This window comes from Sminthopsis crassicaudata, chromosome 1, assembly GCF_048593235.1.
Source record: "Sminthopsis crassicaudata isolate SCR6 chromosome 1, ASM4859323v1, whole genome shotgun sequence".
Taxonomy (NCBI): domain Eukaryota; kingdom Metazoa; phylum Chordata; class Mammalia; order Dasyuromorphia; family Dasyuridae; genus Sminthopsis; species Sminthopsis crassicaudata.
This window is the reverse complement of record NC_133617.1, coordinates 442,589,306-442,608,195: the sequence shown is the minus strand read 5'-3', so window position 1 is coordinate 442,608,195 and position 18,890 is coordinate 442,589,306. Positions and strand designations below refer to the sequence as shown.

Sequence of the window (18,890 nt, the reverse complement as noted above, 5' to 3'; positions counted from 1 at the left end):
TTGACCTTTTCTCTAGAACTTATTTTCTTCTTGATTCTATTGCATTAAATGTTATCAGATTTTGTAAAGGGCTGAAACTCTAAGTTGATACACTAGAAACAGACAACCTAGCACTTAAGGCTGATTACCTATTGGACAATACTCTATTAGCATATGCTTGGAAAATGGCCCTTCTCACTATTCTGTGCTGGCCCCATCTTTTCGTGTATACAGATAATTGTAGGAGGGATTAGGGGGTGGAGTAAGACAAGCCAGGGTCACTTTGGCTGAGGACAAGGAGAGAGGAAGTTGTGGAGAGCTCTTGGAATTTTTGTCCATCTCCTTTATTTCTCCCCCTAAAGACCAAGGACTTTTGCTGATCCTGAAGTCAACAGGGAGCTAACTTGGACTTCACAAAATTTGTACAAGTGAAAAGAACAATGTCTGTGGCCTGAGTCCTAAAAGTGGAGAGCTGTCATTTTAAGTTATCCATTCCTTTGCCTATGATTAAAAAATTAATATTTCATGAATGGATGCCCATCAATTGGAGAATGGTTAGGTAAATTATGGTATATGAATGCTATGGAATATTATTGTTCTGTAAGAAATGACCAACAGGATGATTTCAGAGAGGCCTGCAGAGACTTACATGAACTGATGCTGAGTGAAATGAGCAGGACCAGGAGATCATTATATACCTCAACAACGATACTGTATGAGGATGTATTCTGATGGAAATGGATATCTTTGACAAAGATCTAATTCAGTTCCAATTGATGGACAGAATCAGCTACACCCAGAGAAGGAACACTGGGAAATGAGTGTAAACTGTTTGCATTTTTGTTTTTCTTCCCAGGTTATTTTTACCTTCTGAATCCAATTCCTCCTGTGCAACAAGAAATTCGGTTCTGCACACATATATTGTATCTAGGATATACTATAACATATTAACATATATGAGACTGCCTGCCATCTAGGGGAGGGGGTGGAGGGAAGGAGGGGAAAATTTGGAAAAGAAGGAGTACAAGGGATAATGTAAAAAATTACCCATGCATATGTACTGTCAAAAAGAAGATATAATCATAAAATTAATTTTTAAAATGTAAAAAAAAAAAAAAATTATTATTTCAGATCACTGGGTGACAACCCCATTAAGAGTGATAGCCCATGATATAAATTACCATGTCAATTTCAATTTGGGGGCCTGGCCACAGGGCACCATTTCTTTGCTATACTAGTGATGGGCTGGATCTGTGAAGCATGACACCCTTAAATTGCTGCCTATTATCCCAGTGTCACTACTGATAGAGCCTCAGAATTCTTTGAATTACAAGCAGTTGCTGAGGTCAAGCTTTGCAACTAGAGGAACTGGACAAGGTAGCAAATTCTTTACACAAAGCAAAAGTTATTTATCTGGCATGTAACTTAAATTCAACATTTCTATTATTCTGATAATATTAGTTTTCTACATGTATATCAATTTAATAATTTAAAAGGTAGTAAAGATGCTAAATATTTCCTGAATTTACATGATTCAAAATTTGACCCCAACAGTGTGTATAGATAGATAGATAGATAGATATAGCTATATCTGACTCTTTTACTTGCAAAGATGCATTTACACGTTATAAAGGCATACTAATATCAAACAATTATGAAACATACATATTTATGTTAATATGGCATATTATTACTAAACATACAAGAGGAATAATAAATATCCTTAGAATGTAGTCTTATAGAAGTTTCCTCTGTAAGTCTCCAAATAAATACATTCCAACCTTATAATAACAACAAGTATACTATATATTAATAGCATGCATTGTACCTGCACCTTTCATTATTTTTGCACCTCCCTGCATGCTCCCCATGGCAGCATGAATTCTAAATAATTCTTCAATAGAGGGAATTTTTATGAATATTATCATACAACTTTAGATCTTTTCTGTGCTCTTAGAATGTCTAGAAGCAAAATGAATGATTCAGAAATCAGGTACACTTCAAGTTATTCAACCTATTGTGTTGTTTTGGTCTGCCATTTAATCTTACCCTCAATCCATATTTGGAATCCACAACAGATACAATTCCTACAAAAAAGAAGAAATATACTTCAAGTTATTACCTTTCAAAAATGCTATGTAAAACGGCTTAGCTGACTAACTCAACTTGAAATTGAAAAGAAAAACTAACCCTCATTCCTTAATTAATAATTTCACAAAGTGGAAGTGATATGGGATTCTAACCTGTGATTTTATTCATTTAGGCAGCTCCACAGTATAAAATCTCCCTTCACCAGGTTGTACTATAAATAAATCAGCTACTGGCAAAAAAAAAAAAAAACAACTAAAGCCCAAGTTGGCACTGAGAGAGGGTAGGTGATTTGGCACAAGTTAACCTATTTAGTAATGTGTCAGGCAAGTCTTGTATCCACATCATCCTAACTCTTAAGACTGGTCCCACTTTTACTATCCTACTGGCTAATCAATAGTACAATTGAACAGTACTGTTTTCTCTCTTTTGCTAATCTCACCACTTAAGTTTATTTCTATTTATTAGTTCATATTAGTAAAGATGATAGTATTAAGCCATAATAAGCAAATAGATAAGCAGAGAAGCAAAGAAATAAACATTTCAATAAAAGTCACTTTTGTCAAAATAAAAAGCAAAGCCTTTATATCCATTATAATTCTTGCTTAGTAAATATGAGAGCCATATTTTTCTCCCAAGACATATTTTTAAAAATTCTAATTTTTCTGCATTACCAAAATATTTAGGCTATAATATGAAAACATCTAAGTCTTAAACCAAGCATTTCAGTTCATCAATACATATATTTAACAAACAGAAGTAAACCATTACATGAAATAAAAAACAGCAGAATGAATATAAGAAACTAAATTATACCATGTCACATACAACTTGACAGATATAGTAAATGATAAAAGACTTTAAGGATTTAACCATTTTTTACTCCATAAGGCATTTTGTTAACAAAATAATGAAGCTCATAGGGCCCTTCTCAGTGTTCTTAAATGAATTTTTAAAAAATACATGGATTTGCCAAAGAAACCAGCTTTAATGAAATATATATATATATATATATATATATATATATATATATATATATATATAAAATGATTTTTTAAAATAAGTTCACAACTGATCCAATCACTCTGGAGAGCACTTTGGAACTATGCCCAAAGGGCTATCAAACTGTGTGTATATGTGTATATATATGAATGTTATTACATTCAAGTTATTGTACTATAAGAAATAATAGCAGAATGATTTCAGAAAATGAACTGTGAGTTGAACCAAGAGAACACTGTACATAGCAACAAGATTATATGATGATCAACTCTGATAGACATATATTTAATATATATTGAATTACTTTACTATCTAGGGGAAGGGGGGAGAGAAGAAAAATTTGGAACATTAAGTTGTGTTTTTTTTTTTAATAGCTTTTTATTTACAAGATATATGCATTGATAATTGCAAAATCTTTTGTTCCAACTTTTCCCCTCCTTCCCTCCACCCCTTCCCCCAGATGGCAGGTTAACCAATATATGTTAAATATGTTAACATATAAGTTAAAGACAATATATGTAAACATGTCCAAACAGTTATTTTGCTACAAAAAGAATCATACTTTGAAATAGTGTACAATTAGCCTGTGAAGGAAATAAAAAATGCAGGTGGACAAAAATAGAGGAATTGGGAATTCTATGTAGTGATTCATAGTCATCTCCCAGAGTTCTCTCCCTGGGTGTAGCTGATTCAGTTCATTATTGCTCTATTGGAACTGATTTGGTTCATCTCATTGTTGAAGAGGGCCATGTCAATCAGAATTGATCATCATATAGTATTGTTGTTGAAGTATATAATGATCTTCTGGTCCTGCTCATTTCACTCAGCATCAGTTCACCTTTCTGAAATCATCCTGCTAGTCATTTCTTACAGAACAATAATATTCCATAATATTCATATACCACAATTTATTCAGCCATTCTCCAATTGATGGGCATCCACTCTGTTTCCAGTTTCTGGACCCAACAAGGAGGGCTGCCACAAACATTCTTGCACATATAGGTCCCTTTCCCTTCTTTAAAATCTCTTTGGGATATAAGCCCAGTAGTAACACTGCTGGAGAACATAAGGTTGTGCAAAGATGAATGCTGAAAACTATCTTTGCGGGGCAGCTAGGTGGCGCAGTGGATAGAGCATCAGACCTGAATTCACGAAGACCCGAGTTCAAATTTGGTCTCAGACACTTAATACTTCCTAGCTATGTGACCCTGGGCAAGTCACTTAACCCCAGCCTCAGGGGGGAAAAAAAAAAAAACTATCTTTGCATGTATTTTGAAAATAAAAAGCTATTATTAAACATAAAAAAATTTAACCCAAAACAAAACAAACAAAAAGTTCACAGACCTTATATTAAGAAGTCCTTGTTTAAAGGAAAAATAGACAAAGAAAAGAGGAACTGAAATGCTTAAATTATAATCATCAAGTTATGTCAGCCAGACTAATGCAGAAAAATGGTGGTGTTGGACAATCTGCAAATCCACTTATTTTATGCTGGAATTTATAAAAACTTTCCTATAGCAGACTGCCCTTGACTACTTGGTTTAGTTATAGAGACAGGGACTAGACATATGATTTTGGTATTGTGGTTGACTCTCCCAGGAGAGAACTCTTTATGCAGCTCAGAACTATCTCCACTATTTAAGAATTTGAAAGAATTGTCCAGAGCATAAGTGCTGCCCTAGGCTCTGGGTCACAGAGCCAGAATGAGTCAGAGACGGACCTCAAACCTGTACTTTCCTGACTAATTTTATGGTTGCCCCAAGCTAATAATGTGTACAAAGAAGAAAACCTTGCAGTGTTCCTATTAAAAACAAGCATAATCATAATGCAGAGCTGTTTTTCTTCTTGCCATTCTGAGAAATATCAGCCCATATCAATAATGAACGAAAAAAGGTATTAATAAGTACTGTCTCTCTGGGTGCCTATATATGGTATCTAGGAAATCTAAAACAATCAACAAAAAAGGGACAGACTTTGGGCAAAGTAGTTTTATCTTAATGATAAACTCATAAAAATCATCTTTATTTTTGTATGTATATCAACAAAAACAAGAGAAAACTGCCAGAATAATTTAGTGTAAATTCAATTTATGATAAAAGTAAAACATACCAAATATTAATGTTACTTCATCAAGAATACAGATAGATATTCAGCCAATTTCAAAATTATCATGACAGAAACTGGAGGCTAAAACTGTCAATCCCTAATTCATAAACGATGCCAATAAGATTACTTCCTATATTTTTTTACAAAAATAATAAAATTCATACAGAAAATGAAATAATTCAGAAAATTAATAAGAACTATTAAAAGGAAAGAATATGCCCTACAAATTTCAAAATTTTATAGATATTATTATGAGATACTGTTTGTAACTGCTTAATTTTCTTTTCCTTCTGTCCATAATTCATTTTTAAAATTCTCAAATTTGTTAATGTAAGAACTGGACATAACTTTTTTAGTTGTATTCACCTTTTCTCATTCTAATTTTAGTTGTCAATTCTCTATCTTCTTTTGATTAATTTTTGGAACTATTCTCTTTGAGGTGCTGTATTATCAATTTTGTCAGTTTTATTCATCTTTACTTCAATCTCACTTTGTTCTTTTACTAAATTTAAGTATAAATTCAACTTACTTTGCTAACTTTATCTTACGAATAAACATGTACTATAGAGAAAATGAGTAACTAATGTTAACACAATAGCAAACTCAGACCATACATATAACCTTACAAATGATTCACTAGTGAAGAAGATGTATATATTTTTTCCCCCTCTGAGGCTGGGGTTAAGTGATTTGCCCAGGGTCACACAGCTAGGAAGTGTTAAGTGTCTGAGACCACATTTGAACTCCGGTCCTCCTGAATTCAGGGTTGGTGCTCTATCCACTGCGCCACCTAGCTGCCCCAAAGATATAATTTTTAAAGCAAGTAAAATCTGTTAAAACAACTGGATGGTAAAAAAATGAGTTTAATAATCCACATCTATGGTAGAAACAATATATATATGTAGATACATAATATAATATATACTGGGGTTTTCCTTTAAGGGTGCAGGTAACTAATTCTTAGGACCATTTAATCAAGCCTGGCCTATACAAAGTCAGGCTTTGGAAACTTTAGAGAGATTTCACATATTTCTGACCAAACATTCCTACTTACTAAGGAGAATGCAGAATGGAGAAGAATAGCTTGTTATTATTAAAATTTAATTGGATACTATGCCCTTTTTAGTCTTTTTATCAATAAAATTGTTTTCATTGCATTTTAGGATCCTTAAGGACTCTGTATTATAATCTTTAAGTTGAAATCACTGGACCAGCCTATTAGTCCAGGCTATCTCGTTTCATATATTAATAAGCTGGTCTAGTGATCTCTTTTATTTTATTTTATTATTTTCCTATATTTAATAAGCTGGTCCAGTGATCTCCTTTATTTTTTTATTTTCATATATTAATAAGCTAGTCCAGTGATTTCCTTTATTTTATTTTATTATATTTTAAGTACTCCTTAGTTCCCCCAGGTAATTGTTTTATTTATTTATTTATTTATTTATTTTGGATGAAGCAACTGAGGTTAAGTGACTTGCCCAGGGTCACACACCTAGGAAGGGTTAAGTGTCTGAGACCAGATTTGAACTCAGGTCCTCCTGTCTAATGTGCTGGTGCTCTACCCACTGCACCACTAGCTGCTCCTCTCCTTTATTTTAATTGTAAAAAAAGAAATGGATAAAAAGGAATGACTTTTTTTTTTCCAGTTGTGAGAATGAGACAAATGAGATCAAATTGAATAAATCATTCAAGACATAACAGATTTGAAATAATAAAAGGATTGTGCAAAAAAGTCTTTTTTAAAAATGGGAAAAATGTTTTGTGGTAAATATTATCTGATATCAAAAATGTTTATAACCTCAAGGTAGATAATATGAACTCTTAAATAAATTATTATAGAGGATTCTTCTCTGAAGAAGAAGAGTAAAAGATACTGAATGATCAAAAGAGAAGTTGGACTAAAAGACAGACAAGAATAATGGATGGCGAGTGGGAAACCAGTACAGTAGATACCTGTGGCAAAATGAGGGCAGATATGGACGAGAGTTATCCAGGATGAGTTGGTAAAGATGAACTGAGATAGACTACAATAGAGGAATTCCTAAACTGATATGATCATACATTCATTTGAAAATTTGGGTACAGAGAAACTGCAAATTGGTGAAATTACATGACTAAGCATGTTTTATAGAAATAAAAATTGCTAATAAACCCAGAAAAAGTTGATCAGATTCCCTAATGGGAATACTAAAAAAAAAAAAAAGCTGATAATGTATCAAACAATTAGGGAAGGGCTGGATAAATTCTGGCATATTCATGGAGTAGAATGTCATGGTGCCATAAAAACTGACAAAGCAACAAGCATACTAGGTGCCAAAAATACTGCTAAGTACCAAAGATAACAAGAAAGGCAAAAAACAATTCTTACTCTCAAAGGAACATATATGAAAGGGAAGCAAATGCAATAAGAATAAGAAGAATGACATACTTATCTTCAACTACATCAAAAACAAAAGCAATAACCTTAAATGAACACATATATTTGGAAGAGAGCAAATGTATTTTGGCAAGAGTCTTGCTATTATTTCCTATTTTATTAAAATTATAAATAATTAACGATTTGGGGATTTTAGATGGAGATTCACTCTGGTTCAACTTGATTATAATTGTTTCAATTTTTAAGCATATAATAACCTGAAAAATATACCATAACTAATTTGAGGGCAGTCATTCCTATTTAATTTTATCTCTCTCACTGACTTAGCACACAATAAGATCTTGACTAAAGCTTACTAAATTGAATTGAAAAGCAAATAAAATTTTACTTTGGAAAAAAAAAATTACCAAGCATTTTGTGTACTTACCATCAAGATAAATGTCACTCCCTAATTCAGCATTAACCCAAAACATGGAAGCAACAGCACCTGTAATTGATACAACTTAATAATATTAATGAAAACAATAAAAAAAATCTTGGCAAATTCCAAGGACAAAAGATACCCTTCGAAGATTGCTCCAATGATATCTCTAATGTAAGGCCTTTCCTGGTCCCTCCAATTACTAATACCTTCCATCCCTCCTGTTGAAATCACTTTGTTCCTATAATATATTTATATATGTAGATGCTTTATTCCTCTATAGAACACAAGCTCCTTAAGAGAACAGACTGTCATTTTTGTCTTGGAGATCTAAAACTAGCAGATGAAAAGTAATCGCAATGATCCTTTGCTAGCCTGGGACAAAGAGGAGAGGAGGGAATCCTCAAGTCATCTGCTAAAGAAGAAATTTACTTGCTATTTTTAAGAAGGAAAAAGAACAAACAAAAGGATGGACAACTAACAGCTATTTTATAATATGCAGTACTAGTATAAAATGTGGGTCTAGGGATAATTGCTTATATATTTCTGAGTAAGAAATAACTTGTCTTGACAGGAGGTAGCAATATTACAATAAAAGAGAAAAAAACTGACATAAAGGAAAGTATTTTATTTTTCAAACCATCACAGCTCCAGTTAGTGACAAGGCTGTCTAAAAGAATGAAGCACAGGGAAGAAAACAATGATAACTCATTACAATGTCTAAAGCTGTCCAGTTGCATTGATAAGTTGTGGTCTCCCATGCATCACTCTGAAAACATTGAGATACCTTCTCAGCTATTTACAATGATTACTCATGCAAGATACAGCAAGGGCTACAAAACCTAATGGCTTCCTGATAATCTATTGATTTTTTTCCCAAAAAGTTTAATAGTTTTCCAATTTGTCTGAAATAGGATTTGTGAGTAACGAGCTGAATCAATTTTTTTTTTCTTTTCAAGAAAATTACTTTACCATGACAATTATTTAGCTTTTAACAGGAGTGTCAGTTCCCTAAATGAGAAAGAACTGAATTGCCAATAAGAACTTTCCTCACTTGCTTGACCAAAAGTATGTTTTTAATTAATAAGAGGAAAAAATGTTTACTTTGGTATGGCATTACTCTTAATTTACTTCTATTATAGTTGATTTTTCCTCCACAAAGTAAAATATATCAAATTGTATATGAATCCCTGTATATAATTTGTGTTAGGATGACTAAGAAGTCAGTTATTCATCAGGCAATTTCCATGACAGTATGATATATAGAAATGATTGTTCAACCTAAGAATCATGAAACATTTTTGAAGCACACTTACTAGCTGCGTGACCATAGGCAAGCCACTTTAACATATTCATGCCTCTATCTTCTTAATGTAAAATAGATAATAATACTTTTATTATTTACCTCAAATGATTTCAGGGAGAAAAGAATTAAGTTGGGAGGAGTAGGGGAGACGAGAGATACGACACTAGGTTTAGGATTCAGAAGGATCTGGGTTTAAAGTCTACCTCAGATACCCGCTCTATATTCCAAGGACATTAATTTAACTTCTTTCAGCTTTACTTCATATGTAAAATAGGAATGATAATTATAACAGTTACCTCATAAAGTAGTTATAAGGATGAAATGAATTTAAAACTCTCTCTCCACAAACCTTAAAGTGCTATGTCAGCAATAATTATTACATCATCTTATCGAGATGTATGCAGCAATCACTTATTTGTTGCAGTGTAAAGACTTAAGCATCACTGTTAGAATTGTGTATCTAATTCTGATATGTTACTAGTGCCTTCATCCAGTAGTATAAAAAAAGTTAATTTTGACAAACATACATAGATTCATAAAGTATAATAAGGAATTGGTAGTTTATACAGCCTTTTAACATGCACTCCAGCCACTGAGCTTTGTACAGTGAAGACATCTACTTTAGATTTTATTTTGTTATGTTTTCTTTTTCTTTCTTTTTTTTGCTGAGGCAACTGGGGTTAAGTGACTTGCCCAGGGTCACACAGCTAGGAAGTATTATGTGTCTGAGGCCACATTTGAACTCAGGTCCTCCTGACTTCAAGGCTGGGCTCTATCCACCTCAACACCTAGCTGCCCCCTTGTTTTTTTTAAAGATGAAGACACAGTGGCTCGGAGAAGTTAAAAAACTTGCTCAAGGTCCCATCCCTAGGCAGAGTCAAGACTACAACACAAATGATATCATTCTCTGGGTCTTTGAAAACATTTCTGTCCTTATAATTTCTAAGTCTTCACTACAATCCTACTCTGATCATGGGATGAAGAGACTAGGTCTTCAATGTTTTTTCAGTAGGATACAAGACTGTCAATATTATCAATCTGGGGGCAGCTAGGTGGTGCAATGGATAGAGCACCAGTCCTGGATTCAGGAGGACCCGAGTTCAAATCTGGTCTCAGACACTTAATACTTTCTAGCTGTGTGACCCTGGGCAAGTCACTTAACCCTCAAAAAAAAAAAAAATATATATATATATATATATATATATATTATCAATTTGTTGTGGTTCAAGTACAGACCCTGTGAAGAATAATGCCAGAATCCTCAAAAGTTCAATTTAGTTAAGTGTGTTGGATAGGCTTATTATTAGAATAAGGCTGGTTACAACAAAAAGTATACTCCTCAATGAGGTAGAGAGGTTTCAACAGGCTTTCAAGTATGAAGTCTCAACATCATAGAAATCATAGTTCTTTTAAAAAGTACTGAAACAATTTATAATAAATGAATAAAAATAGCTAACATTTAATACAGGACTTTGTTTGCAAAGCACTTTATATAACAACCCTGGAAGGTCTGTAGTGTTCTTATTTGTTTTCTAGAGGTCTTTGAGAAGTCTTCCTTTCAACACATTAATCACCACAAGAATAGCCAGATCCTTTATTATCTCCTTCACAATATAGTTTCCTTGCCTGGGGCCCAGCTACTTTTCTTGGAGGCCTTTTGGAGTCTTGGTTTCAGTGGGGGGAGCAGGAGGACAGGCCAGCCACCATGAGACTGATGAAGATGGAATGAATCTGAGTCCAAGGGCTTCTGCTTCAGCCTCCAGCCACCACAAAGGTGGACAATGGAATGAATGTGTCTCTGGGTCCCTTCCAAGTCTGTCTGACCCTTCTGAGTCTGTCTGTCTCTGATTCTGGCTGAATTTGTCAAAGCTTTATATGCTCTATTTTGAGTATAAACCAATCATTATATCACTAGGAAACAATTATTTGTTGTAAGATTAAATCAATCATACTGAACTTAGAGAACTATTAATCATCATACTAAACTAGATAACCATGGTCTCATCAATTCCACTGAATTAGCACCTTGTAAGAATCCTTGTTTTAAGTACAGAGTTCTGGCCCATAACAATTATCCATATTTTACAGATGAATAAAAGGAGATAGGCATTAAGTTAAATAACTTGCCCAATGTCACAGAGCTAAGTAAGTTGTCTGAGGCTTCATTTGAACCCAAGTCTTCCTGGCTTCATTTCCAGAGCTCTATCTACTGTGCCACCTAGCTACATATTTGAAATTCCCATTTTATATAACCTTTGATAGGAAGAAAGAAAAGCACATAGTAAGGACTATATAAATGTTAGCTATCATTATCATTATCCTTCTTAATATTTCCAAATGGAATTTATATTACAAAACCATGTTGTCTTTGACTTCCTATCTCTGACAAAAAGAATTCTTTAGAGTTTCTCTCTCATGGCAATTTATTAAGACAAAATTCTGTTTGTTATAATCAATGTGAATATCCTTTTCTCCATTTATTTCTTATTTTTTGGCATCAAAAACTCTAAATAGGTCAAGCTAAATTTGTTTTAATTATATACAATATATTTGTCTTAATTTTATTCTTTATCATATTGTACTCATTTTGATCTCTGAGGCAGGAAATCAGTAATGTAATTATACAGGGAGGTTTTTTTTGTTTGTTTGTTTGTTTTTTACTGAGGCAATTGGGTTAAGTGACTTGCCCAGGGTCACACAGCTAAGAAATATTAAGTGTCTGAGACCAGATTTGAACTCGGGGTCCTCCTTACTTCAAGGCTGGTGCTCTATCCACTGTGCCACCTAGCTGCCCCAAGAGGGGTTTATTTTTGATTCACTCCAGTGACAAGTCATTTCCAGCAATTAAAGGATAATCAAATTCATTTTGTGAAGTTATTTAGTACTCGCCATGTCCAGCTATACTTTTTTTGAAGAATGAATATACAGGCAATAAGCTAAATATTTATATAGTTTTCTACCCAATGGTTCCTTCCTTCAGAACAATATTTTCTGCTGTCCTCCTCTATGCCCAGTTTTGAAATCAATGATAACTAAAATAGAAGTTGCTTTAATTTGGACATTCTAAGTCTCCATCTTTTGCAATAGAGCTTGGCTACAATCATTATCTTGGTAGTTTTTACAAAAATTTATAAACATTCTAATATGAGATTAGCAAATATTGTGTGAAATATTTCTTATCCCTTTTGAATGCATGAGAGAACCAATCCTGTCATATCCATTTTTAATATTTGCAAAGATAACCTGGAAGGCATCCTTAGATTTAGTTTAAACTTCTTTTTGTCCTCTGGCTCCATTAATAAAAATATTAAATTGATAGTACTAAAGAAAAAGAATTTAATATAAACTCAATGGTTATTTGAGAGGCTTTTGGAGTATGAACCATGAAACTCTTGACATTATGCCATGTTTTTCTTTTATTAGCAAATCAATTACATTTGAGCTCTCTTTCAAATACATCCCCCTTTTTCATTCCACTAAACAAATCTCTTTGAATAAAAGGTACTCTATGTTGACCATATGAATCAGCCAAAAGGCCTAAGTGGAATTAGACTAGAATTAAGAAGAAAGAGTTAATATGCTCAAAAACTTATCAAACTGTGTGCATACCTGTTATGGGCCAGAACTTGAAACAAGGTGCTAAGTCAGTGGAATTGATAGAGACAATAGTTACCTAATTTAGCATGGAGCTTAACATTTCTCTAGTTCAGTATCTGCACTTAGTACTTACTATAGTTCCACAAGATTCACACCTATGATGAGAGAGGATATAAGCTCGGACAAACTCATCCAGAAGGAGAACTAGGGAAGACCAGAGAAGTGGTGACAATCCTCCTGCCTTCACCACAGAAACCAAGACACATTCAGGAGGACCTCAAGAAGCTGGCAGAAGCAGAGAAGACAAAGGACTAGTGGCAGGAGCTTAAACTCTCAGAATCAAGGAGATAGGCCTCTAAAAAAGCTAACCGGGCCCCAGGAAAGGAGACAAGACTTGGAAAGAGACAATAAAGGATTAGGACTTTAATCCCTGGCTGTACTTGTGATTATTGAACTGAAAGGAAGGCTGCTCCCAGAAGCCCCCCAAGAAGCCTGCTCCCAGAGAACATTACGTTTTAGAAAGAATATTACACATACCCTATGATCCAGCAATGTTTCTATTGGGATTATATCCCAAAAAGATCTTAAAAGAGAGAAAGGGACCCACATGTACAAAAATGTTTATGACAGCCCTCTTTGTAGTGGCAAGAAACTGGAAACTGAGTGGATGCCCATCAATTGGAGAATGGCTGAATAAATTATGATATATGAATGCTATGGAATTCTATTGTTCTGTAAGAAAAGACCAGCAGGATGATTTCAGAGAAGCCTGGAGAGACCTACATGAACTGATGCAAAGTGAAATGATCAGAACCAAGAGATCATTATATATAGCAACAAGAAGACTATATGACTATGAATTCTGACGGATGTGGCTCTCTTCAACAGAGATGAATCAGAGCAGTTCCACTTGTGCAGTGATGAAGAGAACCATCTACACCCAGAAAGAGAACCATAGGAACAGAGGATGGAACACAGCCTAGCATTCTCACTCTCTCTGTTATTATTTGCTTGCATTTTGTTTCTGTTTTCTCAGTTTTTCTTTTTCTTCCTTCTTGACCTGATTTTTCTTGTGCAACTGGATAGCTGTGTATGTATACACAAATTGGATCTGGCATGTATTTGGGCATATTTGGTATGTATTGGACTGCCTGTCCCCTCCCCCGGGGGAGGGGGCGGAGGAAAGGGGGGAAGGGGAAAATTTTCAGCAGGGAGTTATGCAGGGGTCACTTTATGAAAAATTATCCATGCATATGCTTTGTGGAGGAGGAGGAGGAGGAGGAGGAGGAAGAGGAGGAGGAGGAGGAGGAGGAGGAAGAAGAAAAGAAGAAGAAGAAGAAGAAGAAGAAGAAGAAGAAGAAGAAGAAGAAGAAGAAGAAGAAGAAGAAGAAGAAGAAGAAGAAGAAGAAGAAGAAGAAGAAGAAGAGGAGGAGGAGGAAGAAGAGGAGGAAGAAGAGGAAGAAGAAGAGGAAGAAGAAGAGGAAGAGGAAGAAGAAGAGGAAGAGGAAGAGGAAGAGGAAGAGGAGGAAGAAGAAGAAGAAGGAGAAGGAGAAGGAGAAGGAGAAGGAGAAGAAGAAAGAAGAAGAAAAGAGTTAAATACTAACACTAACAAATTTTGGAAATTATGAACAAACACAATCCATGGAGTAAAAAAGAAGTTAGCCCTAATTAAATGTTAATTCTACCTAACATTCTATTCTCAGGTTGATACAAGCTTGAATTATTTATAACTAAATAGTTTTTTAAAATCTATTTTAGAGGCTAAAGTTGCAAGTTTAATTTTGATACCCATTAGGGAAATAGGCCAGAATCTATTATTTTTTTATTGTTGATTGTGGAACTCTCACAATATTCTTTTTCTCTATCTCTCTGTCTGAGTCTCTCTCACTCTCCCTCCCTCCTGTTTTTAATTCATTAATGCATTCAAGTTTTATCATATTACAATCACTTCACAGTAATGCTCTCACAATACTCTACCTTATAGAAAAAAATTAAAAAAAAAAAAAAAACAACCAACCAAAACCACTAGAGATTACATAAAATCCCAAGATTACTTTTATGTCTCTGAGACAAATGAAGAACAGAAGCTACTAGAACTACAACCTGAAATATTTGTTATCTTTTAAAGAACACCCCCCAAAAAAAAGTTGGGAAAAAAGGAGTAAGTAGACATGAGAGTTATAAATTTCAAAACCAAACAGAAAGTAGCATATATAAGATTTTCTTGAGTAAGGCTAAATGAAACAATACAATATCCATGGGGGGGTAATATTGTCCTCATTAATAATCAATAAAATGTTACATTCTAAAGACAATATTAAAGAATTTTTTCAGACATACTTGTCAAAGGAGAGTCAAAGGAGACTATGAGATGAGATGAGCTATTGCTATGAAATCAAAGAAGAAAGTCAAGGCTTAAAAATCTCTTTAAATTAATCCTTTGCTGCATACATATTTTCAAACACTGAGAAACTGTATTATACAAACTGATGATTGATAATTGTATTTCTTACCAGGATCTGCCAAGCCAGTTGTTTCTAATAGTATGTAGTCAAATTTTCCTTTCTTCTGCATCAAGTTCTCAATAGCCTTCAAACCATTGTCCCTATACAAAACCAAAACATAACAAATGAATCACCATCTTAAAATTTTAAAACTTACACCACTACAAATGTGTTTTATATCTCCAGAAATTGAAAAAAATCAAAAATTTTTGTAGGACCAATTTACCCACAAAACTCTTGTGAAAGCATCATGTATTTAACAATATCAATAAAATGATACATTAAAGAAATGTTCTCAGGAGTCCAAGAAATTAAGGACCCAATGTCAAGTTTTTTTCTTAAAAGAAGACTAGGACTCATTTGCTTGGCTAATATATATTTTAGCTACAAGAAATGCATGCGATTAGTACTAACAGGATAATAGTGTTTTCAAATGTACTAAACTCTACTTTTTAACTTGCCAAAATTAAAGATATTCTATTCAGAATAAGGGTTAGGAACTTTAAATCAATTCTTATGTCCTCATAAATATATTAAGAATCAAAAAATGCACACTTTAAAAAGACATGCTGGTTAATCAGAGAAAACTTAACAATAAATGCTAGCAATAAAAAATTATAACATAATGAGAAATTTGACTTAAGCAACAGCGAGTCATATCTCACTGACATAGAATTTTTTTTATTGTTTGCCATATAATTTTAACAGTTATTGTATTTTTCTCCTGACATCATTGTAAATGTTACAACTGGTTCAAAATAAGCTTCTCCTCCTTTTTTGTTCAGCTATTACCATAATTTCTTATCATCTCAAAATGTTGTTTCTCATTCTGAGAAGATTTAAAACATGAAGTAAAAGATAACTAACATTTTTACTACTTGATTTTTTTTACATCTACAATCATAGTTACCTGAAAAGAATCTAAATTTAATTAACTTAAAGCATCATAAATCCATCATATATTCAAAAAATCTTAGCACTAAATTACTAGCAAAAACAAATAAACATAAAAAAGTAATAAGTACTTAAAATGACTTCTTAGAAAACTACTTTAGCTAGTGTTAAGAAAATTACTGAAGTTAAATAAAATAGAAAATGAAGTAAAACTCAACCCAAAGTTGACAAACTTGAAGTAATGTAACATAAATATTCCTCACTTTACTGAGCAGCAGAGGCAACCATTTCGAAGCTCCAACCATTCCTCAAATAGCTCCCCACCTTGGCTTATAGCTAAGGATTTCTCCAATGCACTTCCTATGACACAAAGCAACAACACAATCTTTAAACTGTTTATCAACCAAGCAGAACTGAAAGATTAAAAAACTATTCCCCCAAAATAAATTTTTAAGTATTTTATTATTTGATCAAGCTATGTCCAGTTGTTATGTTGTAAAATAAAACTGTTTTCACTTCAATAAACATTAAACTACACATCAAATAAAATGAATTTTTCCAAAATAAATTATATGTAATTATAGATTATTAGCTTACTAGAACTGTAATTCATTTACTAGCTCAGCTTTCCTGATATTTCCTGTTTTACATTTTTTGGTTTGCTTAAAAAACAAACCCACATGGAAATAAAAGCTAAAACAGATTACTATAATATAAATGAAAATTCAAATTCAAACAAATTCAAGTTTTAAGGAAGGGAAATATTTAAACCAATGCTCATCCCAAAGGTCAAAATATTTAAAATAGTATACAGGTACCTATTTCTTCCCATTCTTTGAGTTTAAAGTAACAATCGTAAAGATATTATTTATTGTCTATAATGAAAATGGGTTTTCTGTTTCTGGAACAGAATATCTCGGATTGATCTCAATTCTCATCACACTCCTAACAGATATGCCCAGCTGGTTTCTGCTTCTTATTCTTAACTTGTACCCAGCATGGTTCAAGTATGAAAAAATGGCTTTAGAATTAGTTCTCACTAACTTCTCAGTGCCTCAGGCAACTTTCTATGACCAAGTGAGCAGAGTAGGTGTGTTGAACTGATATGGTTTGATCCATCTCCCCAAAACTCTTTCATTAAACCATTTTTCTAAAACTAGGTACCCAACAAGTCCCTTGGAAAAGGAAAGGAAAAGAAAAAGCAAGTTAATTAGCTAAGGCATTGCTCTAGACCTGTAAACAAAATCTCACTTTAAAAATCATATTCGTACAATTTCCAAGAGATAGTCCCCTCACCAAGCAACATAGTAGGTTCTCCATGATCCTTACATGACAGTGATAGTAAAAGAATTTTTTATTTTATTTTTCCACTAACAAAAATACAGATAGAACCAGAATAGGTTTCATAGTATAGTTTACTATTACTAGTTTACTAATAGTGATCAACCAAAATGAAAATTTGTCTTTTAAACTTTATAACCTTTAAACTTTAGATCACTGATTACAAAAGGTTTTAGAAAAGGATTTTCATTCTTAATGTGGGCCAAAGCTAAATAATCAGCCATTCTCTATAAATAACAATAAGGATTATGCTTAGAGTACCATGGCAAAAAAATCTCAAGACTAGTATATTTCTAGTCCTTGAAAATTCTAGAATAGTCAAAAATGCACTTTTGTTATTTAATGTGAAAATCAAATCTGTTTGGTTTCAACTTCTATTGTATCACAAAATCACTTTTTTCACCCATATCTGTACTGTCATTTAAACTTTCAAATTTATCCTCATCTGAAACTGCTTCATTTATAATGTCCTTTATTTTATATATGAATTATTAAATTTTTAACCATTGGGATAAATTCAGCTTTGTCCTAGATTCCTCTGATTTCAATTTTTAGAACTTTACTTACCTTCCCCAAATTCATTTAAAATAACTGCTATTCTTTTGTTATGTTGTTCAGTTAGAATATAATTAAGAAGTGTTGTCTTCCCAGCACCTGTAAAACAATTACACTAGTTTCAATATCACAGATTCCATTTTTCATTTGTTTCCTACCCCCATCAATAAAAAAAAAGAAAAGAAAAAAAAGTCCAAAATGAAAATTATTATTCTAAGATCATTTCATAACATTTTAGGACCCTCAATGCACTTAAGAACTTTCATTTGATTCTCTTGCTCAAATAATATGCCTTAAATTTTTTTTCTTTTTTTTAGCTGAGGCAATTAGGGTTAAGTGACTTGCCTAAGTCACACCACCAGGAAGTGTTAAGTGTCTAAAACCAAATTTGAATTCATGTAGTCCTGACTCCAGGATTGATGCTCTATCCACTGCGCCACCTACCTGCCCCTATGCCTTAAATTTTTAAAGTGTTTCTCTTCACTAGAAAGATTAAAGGAAATTTTAAATGGCCAAAAGCCTACCAAAAGATTTAATCTAATACAATTAATAGGAAGTACTTCTGTGCTCCACTGAAACTGTATTCTCAAAAGTGAGACAGAATACAACTAAAGTAATAGGCTATTAAAAGAATATAAACAAACTCATGGAATTAAATATTAAATATAAGAATGAAAGCTATTTCAAAAACTATTTTTATGTTGGCATCATGAATAC

The 18,890-nt window shown here is 33.1% G+C and overlaps 1 protein-coding gene across 2 annotated transcripts in view; it reads right to left on the bottom strand.

Moving 5' to 3' along the window:
• The window catches only part of ZNG1A (Zn regulated GTPase metalloprotein activator 1A), a 75,854-nt gene that overhangs the window by 38,542 nt on the left and 18,422 nt on the right, over positions 1-18,890 (bottom strand). For both annotated transcript variants that reach the window (XM_074280661.1, XM_074280660.1), the window contains 5 exons: positions 18,186-18,272; positions 16,541-16,637; positions 15,393-15,484; positions 7,983-8,042; positions 2,029-2,066 (listed from right to left, as the gene is read on the bottom strand). In XM_074280661.1, coding sequence (XP_074136762.1) covers positions 2,029-2,066; positions 7,983-8,042; positions 15,393-15,484; positions 16,541-16,637; positions 18,186-18,272 — 374 coding nt within the window. The remainder of the gene's footprint in view (positions 1-2,028; positions 2,067-7,982; positions 8,043-15,392; positions 15,485-16,540; positions 16,638-18,185; positions 18,273-18,890) is intronic.